The sequence below is a fragment of the Doryrhamphus excisus genome, linkage group LG6, assembly GCF_037039965.1.
Source record: "Doryrhamphus excisus strain RoL-2023G ecotype Guam linkage group LG6, RoL_Dexc_Guam_v1.1, whole genome shotgun sequence".
Lineage (NCBI taxonomy): Eukaryota > Metazoa > Chordata > Actinopteri > Syngnathiformes > Syngnathidae > Doryrhamphus > Doryrhamphus excisus.
The window spans coordinates 12,812,699-12,833,937 of NC_136362.1; the positions used below are offsets into that span (position 1 = coordinate 12,812,699).

Genomic DNA, 21,239 nt, shown 5'->3' on the forward strand with positions numbered 1-21,239 from the left:
TTCTCATCCTCCTATGAGGAACTAAAACCACTAAAGTCATTTTCTTCAGCATCAGAATTGAACAGCCTCATAATTCCTGCGTCACACACCTTGTCAGTCTCTCTGAGTCTCAGTGTAATAGTCTAAACCAGTTGGTGACAGTGGACGGTTATCGGTCCGAACAGTCCGAACCGAAGCTGTAGTAATTGTACACTTGATCAAACTCATTTAAGACAAGACAGGTCAAAACAAAAACATGATATTAGCTTCCACTACAGCATTTCCTGAAGCTGCACTCTAAGCATCATGGGAACTGCAGTTCTTTTAGGCGTGATTTAGCCACAACACTGTACAAGCCACAGGGTTCAAACTGTAGGAAGAAAGTATGAATGCTGGAAATTTTTTAATTTTTTTTACTAGCCCACAGCACATTCTAAAAATATCATTTAATAAGAAAACAAAATTTAAAATAAACTGTAAAAGTAAAAAATAAAATCGCCAGTAATTTTATAAGAATAAAGGATGTATTTTAACAAGAATAAAATTATAATATTATTAGTCAAAATGTAATTTTAGTAGCATATACTTGAAATAACAAAGAAAAAAGATGCTGTTCTTTTTTTAAAAGTCATATTATTTTGAGGAAAAAAAATTTTTTTTTTTGGTAAATGACTTAAAAGGAAAATAATGTTACAAGAATAACTTACGTATAATATAACCTCCGAAATATTATAGAAATAATGTCATAATATTACAAAAAAGTAGATTATATAAGAAGAAAGTTGAAATAGCTGGAAAATTGGGGAAAAAAGACCAGAAATTTAAAAAACTATAATTTACCAAGAATAAAGTAAATAGCAAAAAGTGGAAATCTAGCGAGGAAAACAGGCTGTGAATAAACTCATACATAATATGTGGAATGCCAATGTCATTTTACTAGCAGTAATATTAACAAAAAAAATAGGTTGGGGAAAAAATATTATGGCAATAAAGTCATGTATAAAGATTATTTGAGAAGAAATTTGAAATATTTGTAAATAGGAACAAAGCACAAACTGATGTACTAATATGCTTTTTCACCTGTACCACAAAGCTGAGATGCAGTATTTCCTCGTCTACATGTGTTAGTTTACACAATATCAAAATGTCAAATTCCTTGCATCCTTTCATTTTTCACTACATGACCCTCGGTAGCTAAAGTAATGTGTCCACACCCGAAGCGGCGAATGAGAGAATGATGTAATCAGTACTCTTTCACCTTTTGTGAAATTGTGCCCTCCATTGTATAGGACAGCTGTGAAGTGGAGGATGAAGCCTCTCCTCCTCATAGAGAGATAACTCTGCCCCCGGGTTGTTGGAATAAGATGTCTCCTTGAAGAAAAATATGGCAGGCCTACAAAGAGGCAAATGAGGTTCCCGTTTGTCGGGTTTGTATGGGAGAACCCCCGCCCCAACCCCCCCCATCCCTCTCTTTCTGAGCTCAAAGGGTTTTGTTGCCAGACAGACGATGCACCTCTGCCACTGACACTTCACTGAGAAGTGTACAAGTTGACTTATTCATGGGCGCTGGCGCTCCCGGTGATCATTTGTTTTTTTGAATCCGACGCTTCCAGCCAGTCTTAACTGTGTTTGTTCGGAATTTTGTTCGCCTGGCACCCGGTCAAACAGGATGCTCTCGGCTGCTGTAGATGCAACATCCTGGCCTCTCTAGTGATGTATAATGAATTAAGCACACATCGTCTGTCTCTCGCTTTTGCGGCGCTTTCATGCTTCCGACTGGCACAAAGGGCAGGAATCACACATCGTGTATCCAGGTCGTGTGCCAGCTCCTTGGCTCACACTTTCTCTCGAGCACCGGTCCCCAAGGGCGAGCGCTATGCCAGGATTTGGGCTCAGTGAAGCTAATTGTGTGTGGAAATGTAATGGCTGACCTCGGTTTAATTCCCACAATACTTGGCGGGAAGCTCGAATGTTCCTGATAGGACAGACAGCAGCCAGGTCTGCTGATGTGGAAAAGCAGGAGGTGATGAAGTGTGAGTAATAAGGGAGATTGAGGAGAAGCTAAAAGAGAGGAATGTGTTTAATTAGCTTGCTAATGAGCTTTTTAATGCATCAGGGGAGGGCGCGCCCAACGCCGTCTTGGGGCAACAGGCGAAGAGCGTGCACGTGTGTGTGCACGAGCGTGTACGCATGTTATGCTACGTGTCGGCGTGCGCTGATGACATGCCAATGATTAATTTATGGCCTCATCAGTATGCAACAGCGAGAGATAGAAGAAGAAAGCGGAGGAGGAGAATGGATCGTGTTGTCAGCGCGTGATTTAAAGAGCGTCTATGCTGTTTGCATGTGGGCATGCCCTCGTATCGCTGAAGCTCCTCACCTGCCATGATGCTCGGCTAGATAACGTCCCGAGAGAGGGAGGATATGGAAGTTTACGGCATCTCCGAGGACACAATGGCCTTTATTGAAAGGACGCTGGCGTAGCAACAAAGGACACCTCCTTCACGTAACATGGCGAGATGCCTTGTCACTTCCTGGTTGCTGTGCAGCGTCTATTTTAATGATGGAAACGTAGACTGAGGTGTTATGAAAGGCACTTCTGCCACCTTGGGGTCATTTTTTAACATGTTCTCTCCTATTGTGGAGTTGCATCATCACCTCTTTGTGCCTCTTGTGCAAAAAAAAGGATAAATATATCTTTGGGAATGAACGGTTGGGTCGACAAAATATACTCAACAAAAATATAAATAAAATAAATATAAATAATAAAAAAATATATATAAATATATACTTTTGTTTTTGCTCAAAGTAAAAAAAAATCAAAATTATATAATAATAATAATAGATTATTTATTATAAAATATATAACATAATATTAATATTTATTATGATATTATAGATTATTGATTATTGATTATTATTATTATTATTATTATTATTATTATTATTATTATTATTATTATTATTATTATTATTATTATTATTATTATTATTATTAGGGTTGCACGGCGGTCGAGTGGTTAGTGAGCAAACCTCACAGCTAGGAAACCCGAGTTTAATCCCAACCTCAGCCATCTTTGTGTGGAGTTTGCATGGTTTCCTCCCACATTCCAAAAACATGCTAGGTTAATTGGCGACTCAAAATTGTCCATAGGTATGAATGTGAGTGTGAATGGTTGTTTGTCTATATGTGCCCTGTGATTGGCTGGTGACCAGTTCAGGGTGTACCCCGCCTCTCGCCGGAAGACAGCTGGGATAGGCTCCAGCACCCCCGCGACCCTTGTGAGGAAAAAGCGGTAGAAAATGAATGAATGAATTATTATTAATATTATTACTATTATATATATATATATATACGTATATGTGTGTGTGTGTGTGTGTGTGTGTGTGTATATACATGTTTTTATATAATAAACAATATTACTATTTCTTTGAAATGTTGTTCACAAATCGAAATGTTTGCTAGTGAGCACTTCTGTTTTGCTGAGATAATCCATCCCACCTCACAGGTGTGCCGCATCAAGATCTGACATCATGATTAGTGCACAGGTGTACCTTATACTGCCCACAATAAAAGGCCACTCTGACATGTGCAGTTTGGTCTCACAGCAAAATGCCACATGTTCACAAGTTCCAGACCAGCCACTAAGACAGCTGCTGAAACAATTGGTTTGCATAACCAAAGAACTGTCAGAAAGGTTCGGGATGTGCTTGACCGGCGTATATGACATATATGTACATATGTACAATGTATATGTACAATGGTACATATATGTACCATTTCCCACTGATATCCGGCAACTTTGCACAGCCATTGAAGAGGAGTGGACCATCATTCCACAGGTCACAATTGACAATCTGATAAACTCTATGCGAAGATGTGTTGCACTGAATGAAGCAAATGGTCGTCACACCAGATCCTGACTGGTTCTGAGTCCCCAGACCTCCATTCATTCATTCATTCATTTTCGACCGCTTATCCTCACGACGGTCTTCGGGCGAGAGGCGGGGTACACCCTGGACTGGTGGCCAGCCAGCCAATCACAGGGCACATATAGACAAACAACCATTCACACTCACATTCATACCTATGGACAATTTGGAGTCACCAATTAACCTAGCATGTTTTTGGAATGTGGGAGGAAACCGGAGTACCCGGAGAAAACCCACGCATGCACGGGGAGAACATGCAAACTCCACACAGAGATGGCCGAGGGTGGAATTGAACCCTGGTCTCCTAGCTGTGAGGTCTGCGCGCTAACCACTCGACCGCCGTGCAGCCCCCCCAGACCGCCAATAAAGTAAAAAACAAAATGCACATTTCAGGGAAGCCTTTTATTGTGGACACTTGTGTACTAATCATGGTGTCTGATGAGCATCTGCGTTTATATTTATTTTTTGCCAGTATGGATGTGAAAAAGTCTTTTCTTTTAAAAAAAAATGTCAACCCGGTCTCTGACTTGTGTTGACAGGGACCTGCTGAGGCTCGGAGGGACGCTGCCAGGACACAACAGGAAAAGCCCGGACAGCAGCGAAGAAATAGTTCGGCAGCAAATGAGCCAAACCCTCCCCATCCGAGTGTGATCCGCTGCGGCTTCAATAAGCAAGAAAGACATAAATAAACTACCTAGAAACTCTTGACTGGAAGAGCTTGATGTAAAATAAAGACGATAAAAACAAGGGGGAAGCTCCGACTACACAGGAAGGACCACTCGGAATACTTGGTGCTGTATGAGCGCCCGGAGACTTCAATGTTTAAAAGACAGCGTTCCATTACAGTGTGTGCGTGTGTGTGTGTGTGCGTGTGTGTTTTTCTTTTGACTCATGTGGTTTTGTGACTGTCGACAGAAAGCCAAACGTCTTATGGGCCCTCTCAGGTTGTGTTTGCATGTCTGCATGTGTTTTCTGCCGGTTGGGAACCAATGGGAAGGGGCAGGGGGTGGGGGTGCGCTCACACAAACCGGAATGAGGGTCTTGAAGGATCCAACAGTGCCAAGATTTTAAAGACAGCCTCACATCTGTACTAGATGTCTTTTTACTCTTCCTCTTATACTTTTTTTTTGTTTTGGAGTGAGGGGTAAACAAAACAAAACAAACAAAAAAAAACCCTTAAATCCGCTTCCTCTTATATACAGTCTTCCACGTGTACTGGGAGAATTCCGTGTTCTAATTCTGTACAAAGCATCCAAGTCTTCACATGATCTCTCCTTCCAAGCGGAGCGATCCAACTGACACTGTGCTGGACACGTCACGTGCATGCCAATGTGGAACGCTCCATGTTATAAATGTGGCTTTGGTGGCATTGGCGATGGACTTTAACGTCCATGTTTTCTTATTTCAATCATATACGCATTGTTTTGAATGCTAACTTATTTGTACTTTTTTTACCGGGGGCTTTTTATTACAATGCTTGTGTGTGTTTTTTGTTTATTTTTTATTTTTTTATTATTTTTCCCAGGCCAGACAGACAAATGAATGAGTGAAAATTCAGTGAGTTTTAGATCATACAAACAGATCAATGCGAGTTTAAAAGGTCGTTATACAGATGAAAGCTTTATGACTTTAATATTGACTTGACCTCCAAATGTTGGTTCATTCCTCCTAACATGCGTCCATCCAGCGCGGGTCCCTATTTAAATGACCGCCTGTATATATACACACACTTTAGATCGATCAGCCTTTTTCTGCTATCTGACCTGACTTTGGCCTCTCTGTGACCTTTGTTTACATGCTTGTTTGTTTGTTGTTGAGGAGCAAACAATGGCGGAATTGTACGTGTAATGGTCATTACATATCTGATATTATATGTCACAATGAAAGAAGAAGAAAATGTACGTCTGCGAAAGGGCAGACGTTTTCCTGTGCAATTCAAGGTGTAGTAGATTGTAAAAAAAAAAAGAACAAAAAAAAAGGCAGAAAACTAGAACAAAAATAAGCATTTCTCCTTCAATATTTTTACGATAATCATATGCAAATAAATTATTAAAGTGATTTCTGGTATGCTCTTTGATTTCTCTGTGTGTTCACCAGGCTGAAGTTCCAGGTCTCATTCGGCCGAGGGATGAAAAGAAGGAATAGCAAATATGTTTTACCTCCGCAGTCGGAATATCACAGCAGCTTTGGAGGGACTCATTAGGTTTTAAGATTAATTAAAATTAAAGTCCGGTCCATGCCGCTTGCCAAATAATGAGATCACGTGACTGACGGACACCAGGGGGGATTTTTCACCGTGTGTTATTGGAGAAACTTCAAGGAGACAAAGTTAATATGGCTGTCGGTGTCGTTTGCCGTTAATCCGTCAGCCAGGACACAAAGCTCAGAGCAGGTGAGCGAAGCTGTCACCTCTTGTTTTTATCGACTGGGAAGAAGCTCATAAGTCAGGGTGGGTGGGGTTGTGGGTGGAGGGGGTCGGGGGGGGCAGGCCTAATCATCTCAACTGGTTGCCTCTTTTTAATTCAGTGTGCAAATGGAGGACCGCTGGTATCTTGTTGTTTGGATGTTTACTAAATAGCGCTGCTGCCCTCATGGGATGGATGGGATGGATGGGATGGGATGGGATGCGTACCGTGTGACTTGAAGCATCGTTACCCACAGCACCATCAAACAAAAAAATCGAATATTTTTGTAATGCATAAACACAACCTTCTAAATATGTTCTTAAACATTATTAGAGCCCTCTAGACATGAACTAACACCCCTATAGTCAACCGTCTTAACCAATATGGTAGACATCCAACTTAAATAAGACCGTGTGTGGCTCTAAATGTGTTCCCTGAGGGATGCTTTGTGACGGGTGTACAGGAAGTGACATCAAGGGTTCAGAGTCGAAGGGTTTTTTTTGGGGGGGGGGGGAGTACTATGCTTGTTGCGAGAGCATTCAAGCCTGTTCTGGTGCTTGTGTGTCTCATAACATCACTGACACATTGTGACCAGTGTGGAAGATTACATATCATTCACAGCGTCTTTGAATGCATCTTCTGAAGGCCTTATATCTGGATTTTAGTTCATTGAGATTTTTGTATGCTTGGATATTCTTAATTTAGGTTGGAAATTTTGCTTTTTTTTGACTAATAATAATAAGCCGTATTCAAGCACAGACTTTGTTTTATTAAAACATTTCTTAAAAAACGTGATTATCTTCCGGTTAGTGACACAACCTCATTGCTAATAGAGTTTAATAGCTAAACGTTGGAGGATAGCATTCCTGGTGAAGTCTATTCAAGAGTTCTGAAGAGGAGGATTAGTCCAGATATTTGAATCTCGGATTCAGGAGGACTGGTGTGGTTTTCGTCCTGGTCGTGGAACTGTGGAGTCGCTCTCGAGGGTGCATGGGAGTTTGCCCAAGCAGTCTATATGTGTTTTGTGGACTTGGAGAAAGTATTCGACCAGGTTCCTCGAGGAATTCTGTAGGGAATACTCTGGGAGTATAGTTTGCATTGCCAGGAATACGTCACGCAATAAATTAGAGTTGGACCCTTTTGTCACCCATTCCATTCATTACCTATATGGACACCATTTCTAGGCCTTGAGGGGTACCGGTTTGGTCTCTGATGGATTGGGTCTTTTTCGGATGAGAATGAGCAACTCCAAATCCGAGTCCAAGACTGGAGTGCCATGCTCGGTTCGGGAACGAGATCCTCCTACTTTGGGGTGTTGTGATGCTAAAAGGCAAAGCTCTGAATTTAGTGTTGTATCTACGTTCCTCCCCTACGTCTGAATGGTAGAAGACCTTAGGGAAGACGATGTCTCTCAACCAGTTTGGGAATGAGTCGGAATCCACCGGGACAAGCTGGACTGGATTTCTGTATTTGTGTAACAAATCCAGAAATGTTTAATGTGCATATCTGACGCATAGAAAATCATAAAGCTATTATTTATTTTTTTTCATCTAACTTCAAAACCAGGAAGTATCTTTTGATTGCACGCTTGGTATTTTCCATCGCGTGTGTGAGATCTGACACCACGTTAGAAGCACGTCCCGTCGACCATTAAACATTTGAAGATTCTCTCTCATTGCTCACCAGAGAAAACATTCCCTCCGTCTCAGCAGAAATGTCTTTGTAATATTTTGCGCTGCTGCATCCTAAAGATGATATAAAACGGCTGCAAACCTAAAGGAAATGTTTAACAAGGACAGCAGGAATTGAATGCTTTTAACGAGCATGCTGGGATGATAGACGCTCGAGAGGATGATGATGGGATGGCAGAATGACAACCGCTTTATATTGTAGTGACCTGCCAATTTTTAGTTTGCGGCCCAATCCCTATGTCACTACAAAGACCCCCCCCAATGGTTAATGCTGGATTAACAAGACCAGCCAAGGCAGGAATAGGAGCCCAGACTTCACATGCATATGTATACAATATGTGTAGTCCGCACTAATTCACACAAATCTGGTGGCAAGTGATTTGTCAGATTTAGGCATCCCCCCCCTGAATGCACCAGTCAGTTCTCAACCAAGCTCAAAACACTCATTCGCCATCCTGTCCAAAGCAAGTTTTAATGCCTCCAATTACAAGGGGGTCTGCAAGCAGGCAGATTTGGAGCAAGGAAGCTTGGCAGGAGCGTTTGCAACGCATCAGGGTCTTTTAACAGAGCAGTGATTTGCTGCTGCCGCTAAAGCCGCCTGTGCCTTCTCGTCAATGGAAAAGTACCCTCTTTAAGGCTGGAAGCGTGTGCAACACTAAGCCAAAACTGTGAGCAGAGACACACAAATATCGGGCTTTTTACCCACTCGGTACACTGGCTCTTTTTTGTGGAGGAATTTCTGCATCTCGGCACCGCAAGCACAAACGGAAATCAAAGTCTTTTCAGTGACAATTTATATGTAAAACTGCTGGAAAAGGTAGCAAATGGAGCAAATAGGACGTACAAAGAAAAAGCTGCAGAATAACAAGTCGGAACGTGAGGATGATGAAAATATATGAAAGACTCCAAACTATTTATCCGTGCTATGACCTTGAAAGTCATGTACTTTCAATTAGTTCCCTTTAAATTCACACTAAGCAATCACAGATGCTTTTTAGTCACCGAAAATATGCAAAAACTTCATTTAATTTGCATTCAAGTCATGCGTCCATGGGCGTCACAAGATTCTGGGATACTTTGCCAGGTCACTTGCTGCTAGTTTGTTGGTCTGGTTGCCTTGGATTTATTCTCCAGGAAGTGAAAATCATGCTATATTAGCTTGAAGTCATAAATTCTTAGCCTTAAAAATGTCCTGAGCTCATAATTCTATGTTTTGTTGTGCCTTAAACCGGCGACAATGAAAGGCCACTCCAAAATGTGCAGTTTTATCACACAGCACAATGCCACTGATGTAGCATGTGTTAGAAAACGTGCTAACTGCAGGAATGCCCACCGTGAATTGAATGCCGTCTCCAAAAGCGTTTTTGAGAAACAACCGCAGACCACATGGAACCAAACAAGCACACCACCTCAATCCAGCATCTTCACTTTCAAAATTATCCGAGACTCCACTTTTCTGACCTATTAGAGTAGTTAAAATGTCGTATTCTCGTGTTAAACAATGCCAAAGTTTCAGATAATGAGGTTTGTTCATTTGGAAGTGAACCCTGAAAGAAGTTTGGGATGGCTCAAAAATGCTCAGTTTCAGAGGGCGTTGCATAACTGTTCTTTTGTGATGTCACAGAGGAGCAGCTTCCTTATGGGCGTGGCTGTAGGCTCTCTGCCCTCCCCCAAGCTCTCCTGTATTCACGTTGCTAGCAATGTGTGCAATGTGTCTTAACTGTGTTTATTTAGTGTAAGCATGAGCAGCAAAAGCAGGAGTCTGTGTAGCATTATAGAGTGTGCATACACAGAGCGGGGTTGCTAAAAGTCTTTATCCACCAAGCAGGAGTCTGTGTAGCACTATAGAGTGTGCACACACGGAGCGGGGTTGCTAATAGTCCTTATCCACCACAATTAGAGTTTTTTAAACACTGGTAGTCCCGCAAAAAAAACATTACATGTTACCGATACTGTAGAAAAACGTACACTAAAATGCTGAAGCTACTTACCATTGAGCGATATCTTGAAATAACCTCTTTTCTTGAGAGACTTCACTGTCCAGTCTCTGCTTCTGGATCGGATTCGGGTTCCAACTCATAAGGCTGTATGTTAAAAGCTGATATTTAAAAAAGATAAATTGCCGGTTATTATCAACTCATATAAAGTTGGGTTTGCAGCTAGCGGCACAAACCGGAAGTCCTTTGAAGCATTCTGGAGTTTGAACAACCACAGCAGAGTGGGAATTCCTGGAGGCGAGCCATGGGTGGAATAAATTAAAACAGACAGGAAGTACAAAATCCAAAGAAATACAGATGAATAGGTGCAGATTCTGGATGAACTAGAAAGCTTGCTGTGCAAGTTATTGTGTGTAACTGCTCTATTGGACTCCACAACTCAATACAAAGGGCTGAAAAATACAAGTTCCTTCAAGTGGCCTCATCTCAAGTCAATAGAGCAGGGGTGGGCAAACTGCGTCACACATACCACATCAGACCTGCCAAGTGTCTTAATCTGGCCCCATGAGCATTTCCAAATTCCTTTTATTAAACCTTTAATCTAAATATCTATACCCAATACCCATGCCAAAAAACACCATATACTCCCTCCGCAAGTCATGCTGGGTAGCTAGTTATACTTTTTCTGCTGTGTTTGTCACATTTTTGCTGGAATGCAAAAACATGTTGATTAGTAAACATGAAGGAGTTAACATAATCTTGATAGCCAATGTTTTATTTATATTTTAATAGCATGCCTTGCGGGCATGTGAAAATAACAGTTTTATTATAAGTGTTATACATTTACAGCGCTTACTTATTGTTTGATTTATGTGACGCATTAACTTGCTATGGATGCGTTGGTGTGTGGTTTCCGATTTGTTGCACCGTGAGCAAGTATGTTTGATGCCACCACCTATGTATAGACTAAACCTCGGTGTACAAAAAGAGCATGCTTTTCATGAAGACAGAAATGACGACGGTAAAACCCACAAATGAGCAGCAAGTGAAGGCAGCGCATCTTCACGGAGGGGGATTGGAATTGATTTTGGTTATTATCCCCTTTCACACTGCTTTAAAAAGCCCTATTTTTTTCCCCCATGATTCAGTTCTGTGTGAACATCATCAGGTTGAAGTAGTTCCTATAGGTGATGGCATTATGTTTGTGTAGTATAACACACTTGATTGTTTACTTTCTAATCCACGGAGGTAGTCTATAACAGGAAAAGCATTCCCTTTCTTGCAAATGTGACCTGTAATGCGTACCTAATAGCGCCGAGATCAGGCGTGATCAATGGCTAAATCAGGAAAATCAGCTTAATTTCCTAAAAAAAAAAAAACATTTTGCCTTTTTCACCCACATTAATGGATTACACTTGCCATTTCTTGTAACCAGCTTATGCTAATCTTGTTAAAGATAATCCGTTACACTGCAACTGGTCTTCAAGTGTTATAGTTTGATTTTTCTTCTTCTTTTTCTTTCTTCAGAATTGAACTGAAAACGGCCGAGTAAGGAAACACACCTACACGTCAGTTCCCCTCAGCTTTTTCCCCATGAGAGCCTTTCGTGTGTGCTGATTAGCATGACAGAGCACTTTGTGCTCACCGGCTTCGCCGTCTTCCATGCTCGTGCATGATGATGCTGATGCTGATGATGCGCCTCAGCATCATTTCACCCATTCAAAGGTCGCAGAGGCCATGGGTGTTGAGTCAAGGGTGTCTATAGCCTTTTGGCTTTGAAGGGCAACGTGCGTCAGACTAGCAGACGACCGCCGCCATCCCTCATACTGATGCCAGGGAAGCTGATCTCAAGGCCACACACACACACACACACACACACACACATACTTGAGCTGAACTCACAGAGACAGGCCTGCAAATGCATTCAGAACAAATATAAACGCGACGATGGAGAATTGGAGATAAATCATAGTTTGTTGAACCGTGTAATGAGATGTTTATGCAGCAACTTTGAAAAAAAAAATGTAAGGGTTGATGAACATGAATAGCTGATAGTGAATACATGTGTTAATACCACCTTATTGTCAAAACATTAGCTTGAAAATGACTTCTTAATAATGCTATAACTGTTTATGACCAGGCTGCACGGCGGTTGAGTGGTTCGTGCGCAGGCCTCATAACAGAGTTCAGTTCCATCCTCGGCCATCTCTGTCTGGAGTTTGTATGTTCTCCCCGTGCATGCGTGGATTTTCTCCGAGTACTCCAGTTTCCTCCCACATTCCAAAAACATGCTAGGTTAATTGGCGACTCCAAATTGTCCATAGGTATGAATATGAGTGTGAATGGTTGTTTGTCTATATGTGCCCTGTGATTGGCTGGCAACCAGTCCAGGGTGTACCCCACCTCTCGCCCGAAGACAGCTGAGATAGGCTCCAGCACCCCCCACGACCCTTGTGAGGATAAGAGGTAGAAAATGAATGAATTACCGTATTTTCTGGACTATAAGTCGCTCCGGAGTATAAGTCGCACAAGGCCAAAAATGCATATTTAAGTAGAAAAAAACATACATAAGTCGTACTGGAGTATAAGTCACATTTTTTGCGAAAAAAACAGACATTACGTCACCTTGAAAGGCAAGTTCTAACAATAAAAGAATAGCGAACAGGTTGAATAGGTGTAAGATATGCTAACACAATGGTTATTCAGCTACACAAAAAATAAACGTGAACAGAAAAGGTGTCCAGTGTTTATGTAACATAAACACTTTTTTTCATTTATAAGTCGCTCTGGAGTATAAGGTGCAGGAACAGCCAACCAATGAAAAAAAGTGCGATATATAACAGTCCGGAAAATACGATATGTTCTGGCCTCCTGGACAATATTGTTAACTCAATGCGGCCCACGAGTCAAAATATTTGCCCACCCCTAGCTTAAGAACAACTTGCATCCATCCATTTGTTACATAAACACTTTTTTAAGTCGCTCTGGAGTATAAGTCGCAGGCACAGCCAACCTATGAAAGAAAGTGTCCGGAAAATATGGTAATTAATGTTTATGACCACAAAATATGATTAAAAAAAAACCCTCCTTCCTCATAGACATACCACCTCTGACCCACTCCTAGTAGACCCCTACCACTGAAAACAGCATTGTATAAAAATAGGCTTCACTACACACCTTAAAATAAAGCCTGGAGCTCCGGAAACTACATCTGTGGGAGCTTCAGGGTCTGTTGGAATATGACTGTAATGTTAGCACTGTACTGCTATTGGTGCTAATGTTTTGGGGTGAGGTGCCACTACTCTACTTACGAGGTCAGTGGACATAACAGGTTCTAACGTCTCCACAAAATATGCTAAGCTAATCTGGTGCCACTCTTCTCACAGTGTTATAAAAACCATCTTTCCCTCAAGTGCCAAAATAAAAACCCCTGTGACGCTGATAAATAAAACAAATAAGTTAAAAAGCAAGCCTGTCGCTGCATCTGAAAGGAGCGCACATGACAGCCTGGCTGAGTTTCAAAGCAGCGCAGCAATGGGCTCCGAGTGAAAAGACAGCCATCATTTGCATGCATATGAATGGCTTGGTTAAAAAAGAGAAAAGATTATGCATTAGTATGTTTGCTGATGAGATTGAGGGGTTTAGACCCCCTTCATCTCAGTTTGAATCACAAATCCCTACCATGGGGGTGAAAGGCCGTGGACGGAGGGGAGCAGGAAGAGGTAGACTTTAGGCTTTTCAGTAAACACGATGTGTGGGGGTTTTTTTCGGAACAGATGTCCCAAATCACAGGAGAAAAGAAAAGACCGGTGCATCCCAGTTTAATTCCCGTCCTCCTATCACTATGGTGGCGTTGAGGTGGGTCTCGCTGCCAGGCTGTCACTCAAACTTGTTTTAAGCGGCCCCTTTTTGTAGTGGCCTGTGGGGGCGTGTTAGCGACAAGGCCTGCCGGCTTCAGGGACTCTCCTCCACTCTTTTACAGTCGACTTGAAGTGATGAAGAGCGACAAGGAGCAATAACAAGTTCTCCCTATCCCGTTTTGACGAGACAGTCGGTTGAGGTGTCTCACATTGTCGGGGGGGGGGGGGGTCAACGGAAGTGATGCTGACAGCGATCCGTGTCTACGCAGCTTCATAATTAAATAGGAAGACTGAAATGCTGCTTTTGTGTGCATCCCGAAAAGAAACAAACACACAGTCAGACAGATTGGTATCGCCTGAAACTACCTGTATATTGGAAATAAATGGCCTGCCAAGCGTTTGATGGGCTTTGAGAAATCCCAAATGCTTATACTGCCTCGGCTGCTTCCAAGTAATCATCCCCATGGTAACACCTGACACCAGCTATTCATCATGCAGCCCATATAAACTCCAGCATATTCACAACAGCAAGTCACACGCTCAACCTTTCAGCCCGCCGCTGAAAAAAATACCGCCGTCCGCAATCACATGGCGAGCTGCTTGCGAGTGGGCGTGTCTTGTTTCATCATGCAATGCTTGTTAGCGTTCATTTCTCGGTAGGAAGTGACGGACTGGCAAAACAACTCTTGTTCTTTTCACGTCTCACTCGGGTTGAGTGTTATTCGAATTTCAACTATTCTGGTCCCGATTTCTTTTTTCGATTCTAGTTCCTAACAATTCTCCATTCTGAGGTGGGGTACACCTGCCTTTAGAGTAGTTACTGAATAACTAATAAAGAACTAATGATGAACTAATGACTAAGACACATGCATTTAGAGTAGTTACTGAGGAACTAATGAAGAGCTAATGAGGAACTAATAAGTAGAGCAGTTACTGCGGAACTAAGGCATGTAGTACATTTAGAGTAGTTACCAAATAACCAATAAAGACCTAATGAGGAACTATTGACTAAGGCACATGCATTTGGAGTAGTTACTGAAAAACTAAGGCACATATTACATTTAGAGTAGTTACCAAATAACTAATGACTAAGGCACATGCATTTAGAGTAGTTACTAAATAACTAATAAAGAACTAATGAGGAAGTAATGACTAAGACACATGCATTTAGAGTAGTTACTGATGAACTAAGGCACATGTTACATTTAGAGTAGTTACCAAATAACTAATAAAGAACTAATTAGGAACTAATGACTAAGGCACGTGCATTTAGAGTAGTTACCAAATAACTAATAAAGAACTAATGAGGAACTAATGACTAAGGCACATGCATTTAGAGTACTGACTGAGGAACTAAGGCACATAGTACATTTAGAGTAGTTACAAAATAAACAATAAAGAACTAATGAGGAACTAATGACTAAGGCACATGCATTTAGAGTAGTTACCAAATAACTAATAAAGAACTAATGAGGAACTAATGACTAAGACACATGCATTTAGAGTAGTTACTGAGGAGCTAATGAAGAGCTAATGAGGAACTAAGGAGTAGAGCAGTTCCTGCGGAACAAAGGCACATACATTTAGAGTAGTTACCGAATAACTAATAAAGAACTAATGGGGAACTAATGACTAAGCCACATAACATGGGAACATGTGAACATGGGAAATTAAACTCTTCCTTGCGGGATTTATTCAACTCCATACAAGACTGTTGTGGAAACAGGAGTTCAAAACCATTCATCCAACTTTTTTCCACTTATCCGAGGTCGGGTTGTAGGAAATCAGCAGGAAATCTCCAAGCCACCTCATCTGGCTCCTATCAATATAGTTCAATTCAGAGTTGAACTCCCGGATGACTCCCTAAGGGAGAGCACAGCCACCTGACAGAGAAAACTCATTTTGCCCGCTTGCACTCACCATCTTGTCCTTTTTTTCAGCACCCAGAGCTCATGACCATAGATGAGGGTAGGAATGTAGATGGACCCGTAGATTGCGTTCAAACATGCGAATGAACCAATGAAATATCCCTATTTTGAAATTGCACTCAAACCCTGGAAATAATGCACACGTATCACAAGTTTCTATTTGTTTCCTCTGTCTCAAAGATGTGTCGGTGATATTGATGTTCCTCACAGAGGGCCACAGGGCTCAGATGAAGGAACGGTGCGAGGAAATAGTGCTGGAAGTGGGTCATACATCTCTTCTCATCACTTCTTTCACATCCACCTTCTCTTGGCAGCAGCCAGCTCTCCAAACCTAACGGCCATATAGAATGTCTCCTTCCCCACCAAATGTTCTGATATGACGCCATATCTCCCTGCCTTGCTCTCTTGACGGGTGATAAGGACGAGAAAAATGTTGAAGCTGAATGAATTTTATGTCGGGTCACTACTTTCGGAATTATGAACTACAGATGTTTATCTTTCAGTGTGTGGGTTTTTTTTTTTTTAGAAATATACAGATTGATACAATTGTCAGAGGAATTAAAATCAGTATAATAAATAATAACTCGCTTGATGTTTATGAATATATGCAGTCTTTTCATCTAGGAGAGACAATTGCATATGAGGCAGTTCTAGCCTTATGAAGTCTGCCTAGCAACTCTGCCTAGCAACAAGTGCCTTGATGTAGATTTGAGTCAAAACTCAAGAAAGTGTGACTACACTGACACTCACTATGTTTACATGCGCTACATGAATCGAATTCCCAAATAAATTGATTGCTTCTATTTTCATGTGTGTGTGTGTGTACATGCTGTTTATCAAGGTTCATGGATTTCCACAAAGTGGAATTCCCTCTTCATAAATGGAATATTTTTTTTTGCACTAGCATAGAAAACCTGTTTATGACTTTCTCAACAAATGTGGTTATGCTCGGCTGCGCGGTTCAGGAGTGGTTCGCATGCTGGCCACACAATCAGGAAATTGTGAAGACGGGTTCTAATCTTTGCTTGGTTTGCATGTTCTCCCCGTGCATGCGTGGGTTTTCTCCGGGTACTCCGGTTTCCTCCCACATTCCTAAAAACATGCTAGGTTAATTGGCGACTCCAAATTGTCCATAGGTATGAATGTGAGTGTGAATGGTTGTTTGTCTATATGTGACCTGTGATTGGCTGGTGACCAGTATAGGGTGTACCCCGCCTCTCGCCCAAAGACAGCTGGGATAGGCTCCAGCATAAGGATAAGCGGTAGAAAATGAATGAATGATAAGTATTATGGTTTAAAAATATGTTAATATTCATAGATAATACAATAATAGAGTATACAATATATTCTACAAAAATAGCATTATTTGTCTTCAGATTATTATGATTATATTCCTGTAAGATGTTGACTATTATATCATAATATTTTTACTTTATTAATGTAAAATTACAAATTTCAAATTTCTGACAAATTTTTAAAATCTTTGTTGTACGACCTTATTTATAACATTAGAAGTGCGACTTATGTATGTTTTTTTCTACTTAATTATGCATTTTTGGCCTTGTGCGACTTATACTCCGAAGCAACTTATATTCTAGAAAAAACGGTAATTCATTCATTTTCTACCGCTTATCCTGACGAGGGTTGTGCTGGAGCCTATCCCAGCTGTCTTTGTCCTCAAAATACTGTAAATGTACAATCTTTTGTCATGATATTTTGTCGTTATTTTTGCAGAATGACTACTGATTTGAGCATTTTTGCTGATTTTTAGTTAGAATTTGCCAATAAAAATGGGCTTCCACGGGCCACCCCTGAACTAGCCAATCACAGGGCTAAAAGCCGCTAAAGAAAGCTACATTTTCGCTGTACTTCTGTTAGTCTAAGTGCGTGTTTTCCCTGGATCTCCACTTTTGTCCCAAGATTTTTATAGTTCTTTTCTTGGCCTATGCCCGCCATCTATAAAAACACACTCACAACATAAAAAACCTCTCTTTGGCCGTCTGGAGTTGCCTTTTGTCATACTGGATACATGGATTAGAAATGCTTCCAATTTGAGTTAGTCTAGTTAGTCTATGCAGGCAACAGGACATGATCCAATAAGTATTCTATTACCAAAGACTTTGTCTGCCCCTGCGGGCCTCACGCTGACTCAAGTGGTACAATCATATTGAATGTTCTTGACATCTTCTTGTAAATGGCCTTTTTTGTGTGCTTCCAGTCTAATTATAGAAGCATCAACAACACACGACTCGCTACCAATCCTGCAGCAACCAATGACCTAACAATGTTTACACTTCAGCTCCGTCGCTCTCCAGCGCAGCTTTAAGAGGGTTTAATGTTCAGTTCGTGATTTGGGCATTGGTGTTCACCCGTTCTGCTTTGAGTCTGAAGGGGCTTATGTCACCGTGATCATTTTAGCACAGCCGTATTATATAGCCAACATTTTAAAGTCATCCAGCACAAAGAGCTGCTTCACTGCTATGGAATTTGAAGTTTTATTGTTTTGCTTGTAGCTTCAAAGAAAGCTGAGCTTCAATGCGGCTTTCTGGAGATAATGAGGCGGTATCTGGAGGAGAGCAGCCCAGCCGGACGAGTCGGATGAGTCCACGGAGACTCACCGCCTCGTCCGGTCAAACAGTAGCAAGAAGCTTTGCGACTTCCTCCAGGTTGCCCCTGTCAGAAAGAAGATGAAAAGGGAGGGATTAGAGCAAAACAACAGAGGTAAGAGTGGAGAAGAGTCTTCGCAAAACTCCAGAGCGCTTTTGATACCGCTCATCCCTGCCAAACCGTAGCCATGGCAACAGCGGAGAGGGAAGTGTGCGGCCGTGATAAGAGTGCGACAGGGGATGAAGGAGTTGACAGATCACTTTGGAGAAGGCTGACCTTCCGCAGAAGGACCGTCATTGAGTCTGGGAAATTAATGGCGTACGCAGATGGTGCGTAGAGATTGACAGTGTCTGACCGGATTCTCTCTGTGGGAGCAATTTAACACATATCGTACTACAAAGTGTTAACTTCAGACACCAGTGCTTTGACTGCTTTCACACTGTAAATGTCCGTGACTGTGGCTGTCTTCGTCTTCCAGTCTTTAAGGGTTTATCTGCTGGGCCAAGCTTCCACTCGCACAAAAACCCCCGTCGCCACGCTGAATGAAACGCGCCACTGGATGCAGAATAATAAGCGCTTCAAACACAAAATAAATATCGACACTTGATTTTCTTCCAACTGCTTGCATGTAAGATTTTATGCAAACAACAGTAAAAAAAACTAAAGAGAAAGAAAGAAAGAAGACTCGTTTTGGAAAACCGCTGAGAATGCCTCATTTCCCCTCTTTGTCTCTGAGCTCCCGCGCATAGAGGAAGAGGAAGAGCAATGTACAGAAAAATGGCCTGCAGGCAGCCTCGGGGGCAGCAAGCCGGAGACAGCGTATGATTTGACAAACAACATTGGTTTTTGCACCACTGCTTCAGACAGACTGTGTGCTTAATTAGTAAAAATGGACACTAATTGAGCCCCAGCTGTATGTTGAATCACTGCGCAGACACCAACCCGAGAGCTCCAAGTCTCTCTGATCCTCTCGTTTCCTCCTCCCCCTGAGCTCCGTCTGTTCACTCAGCGAGCGTCGCGGCTTGTTAGCACATGGGGAGTTTTGTAAGGATAATGAAAAGTCAGGAAAGGATGCACCAACGTTAAAAAAAAAAAAAAAAAAAAAGAAATATCCTCCCATTTCCCTGCCCAGTGCTACAGGATCCCGTATGTATGTCCATGTCTGTAATGTTTAAGTCAGCTATAGCAAGCAGCAACGCACCAGGAATCTTAAGTACCCAGACTACAACCACCAGCAATGACTAAATCATAAGTAAAAGATGCACAGCTAGAGGGCAAAAAGTTCTTTACATGCTCGCAGAGGCCGTTCACTTTCTTTCGGCCTTTGTTCTTGCAATCACAACAGCATGTAATCAATGGCCTTAATTTGGTGATGGATGGTTAAAGTGATGAGAGTTTGTGTGTGCAGATGCCTTCACATTGCATCATAATCATCGCTTAACGCTCGCTTATCTTTTTTTATAGTTTAGTCCCTTTGTTGTATATATTTTTTTGTAAAGATGCACATCTTAAAAAGAAAATGTGCTGTTATTAAAATGCTAGATAACTTTTTGGGATGTTGATTTCTAGACTATAATGAATGGCAACTGACGGGCAATTGTGGAGCTGAGTCGAATCTAATCTAATAAGTACACTGGTCAAAACAAAAACATGCTTTCAGAGCATAAGTACTGCAGATTGATACAGTATTTGGTCAAAATAGGAGTTTCTTGGAAACTTCAAGGCAGATAATTATAAGCAGCTGGTGGCAAAAATCCTGAAGTCCTACAGAGCCCATCCATTCATCCATTTTCTATACCGCTTATACTCACTAGGGTCGTGAGGATATGCTGGAGCCTATGCCAGCTGTCTTTGGGCAACAGGCGGGGTACACCCTATACTGGTCACCAGCCAATCACAGGGCACATATAGACAAACAACCATTCACACTCACATTCATACCTATGGACAATTTGGAGTCGCCAATTAACCTGGCATGTTTTTGGAATGTAGGAGGAAACCGGAGTACCCCGAGAAAACCCATGCATGCGCGGGGAGAACATGCAAACCAAGCAAAGACTGGAACCCAAGTCTTCCCAATTTCTTGATTGTGTGGCCAGCATGCGAACCACTCCTCTACCGTGCAGCTGAGCATAACCACATTTGTTGAGAAAGTCATAAACAGGTTTTCTATGCTAGTGCGAAAAATATTCCATTTATGAGGAAGGGAATTCCACTTTGTGGAAATCCATGAACCGTGATAAACAGCATGTACACACACACACACACACACACATGAAAATAGAAGAAATCGATTTATTTGGGAATTCGATTCATGTAGTGCATTAGTGCAGTAAACATAGAGTATATAGTGGAGTACACTATGGAGAATTTGGAGTTGCCAATTAAGCTAACATGCATGTTTTTTTTGGAATGTAAAACCCACGCATGCACCGGGAGACACACAGGAACACAGCGACGGAATCTCCGTGCAGCTAAAAGAGTTAATTATTCACGATGTTGATTAATCAGGGATACGTTATAATCGGCTCTACTTTGCATGGATGTAGTAGACTAAACGTGATCGGCTCCGGTGATAGGCAAAGTCCTTCTTAAAAAGAAGGCATCGCTGTACCTTTATCAAGGTCGTTGGAGCGTTCAACGCCTGTCAGGGCAACTTTGAAATGTAAATTTCCCATTCATTGGACCGACAATTCTGGAATGCTCCTTAATTTTTACGTCTCCTCTGTGCTCCTCACCTTGCCCTCCCAACGACGAAGGGAACCTGTCAGCTTAATTAATCGCAATTAATCATATTTCAGCTACAGTGAGCATCCTTGTGTTGATGAAACACACTTTTTTTCAGTGATTTGTATTGAATTTGGTAAAACTCTGGGCTTTATTCAAATGCACCATACAG

The 21,239-nt window shown here is 41.7% G+C and overlaps 1 protein-coding gene across 1 annotated transcript in view; it reads left to right on the forward strand.

The window, feature by feature from the left end:
• Positions 1-6,345, forward strand: part of ephb3a (eph receptor B3a) — a 47,426-nt gene extending 41,081 nt beyond the window's left edge. Inside the window, exon 15 of the mRNA XM_058066844.2 lies at positions 4,452-6,345. Coding sequence (XP_057922827.2) covers positions 4,452-4,563 — 112 coding nt within the window. The 3' untranslated portion in view covers positions 4,564-6,345. The remainder of the gene's footprint in view (positions 1-4,451) is intronic.
• The last annotated feature ends 14,894 nt before the right edge of the window (positions 6,346-21,239 follow it).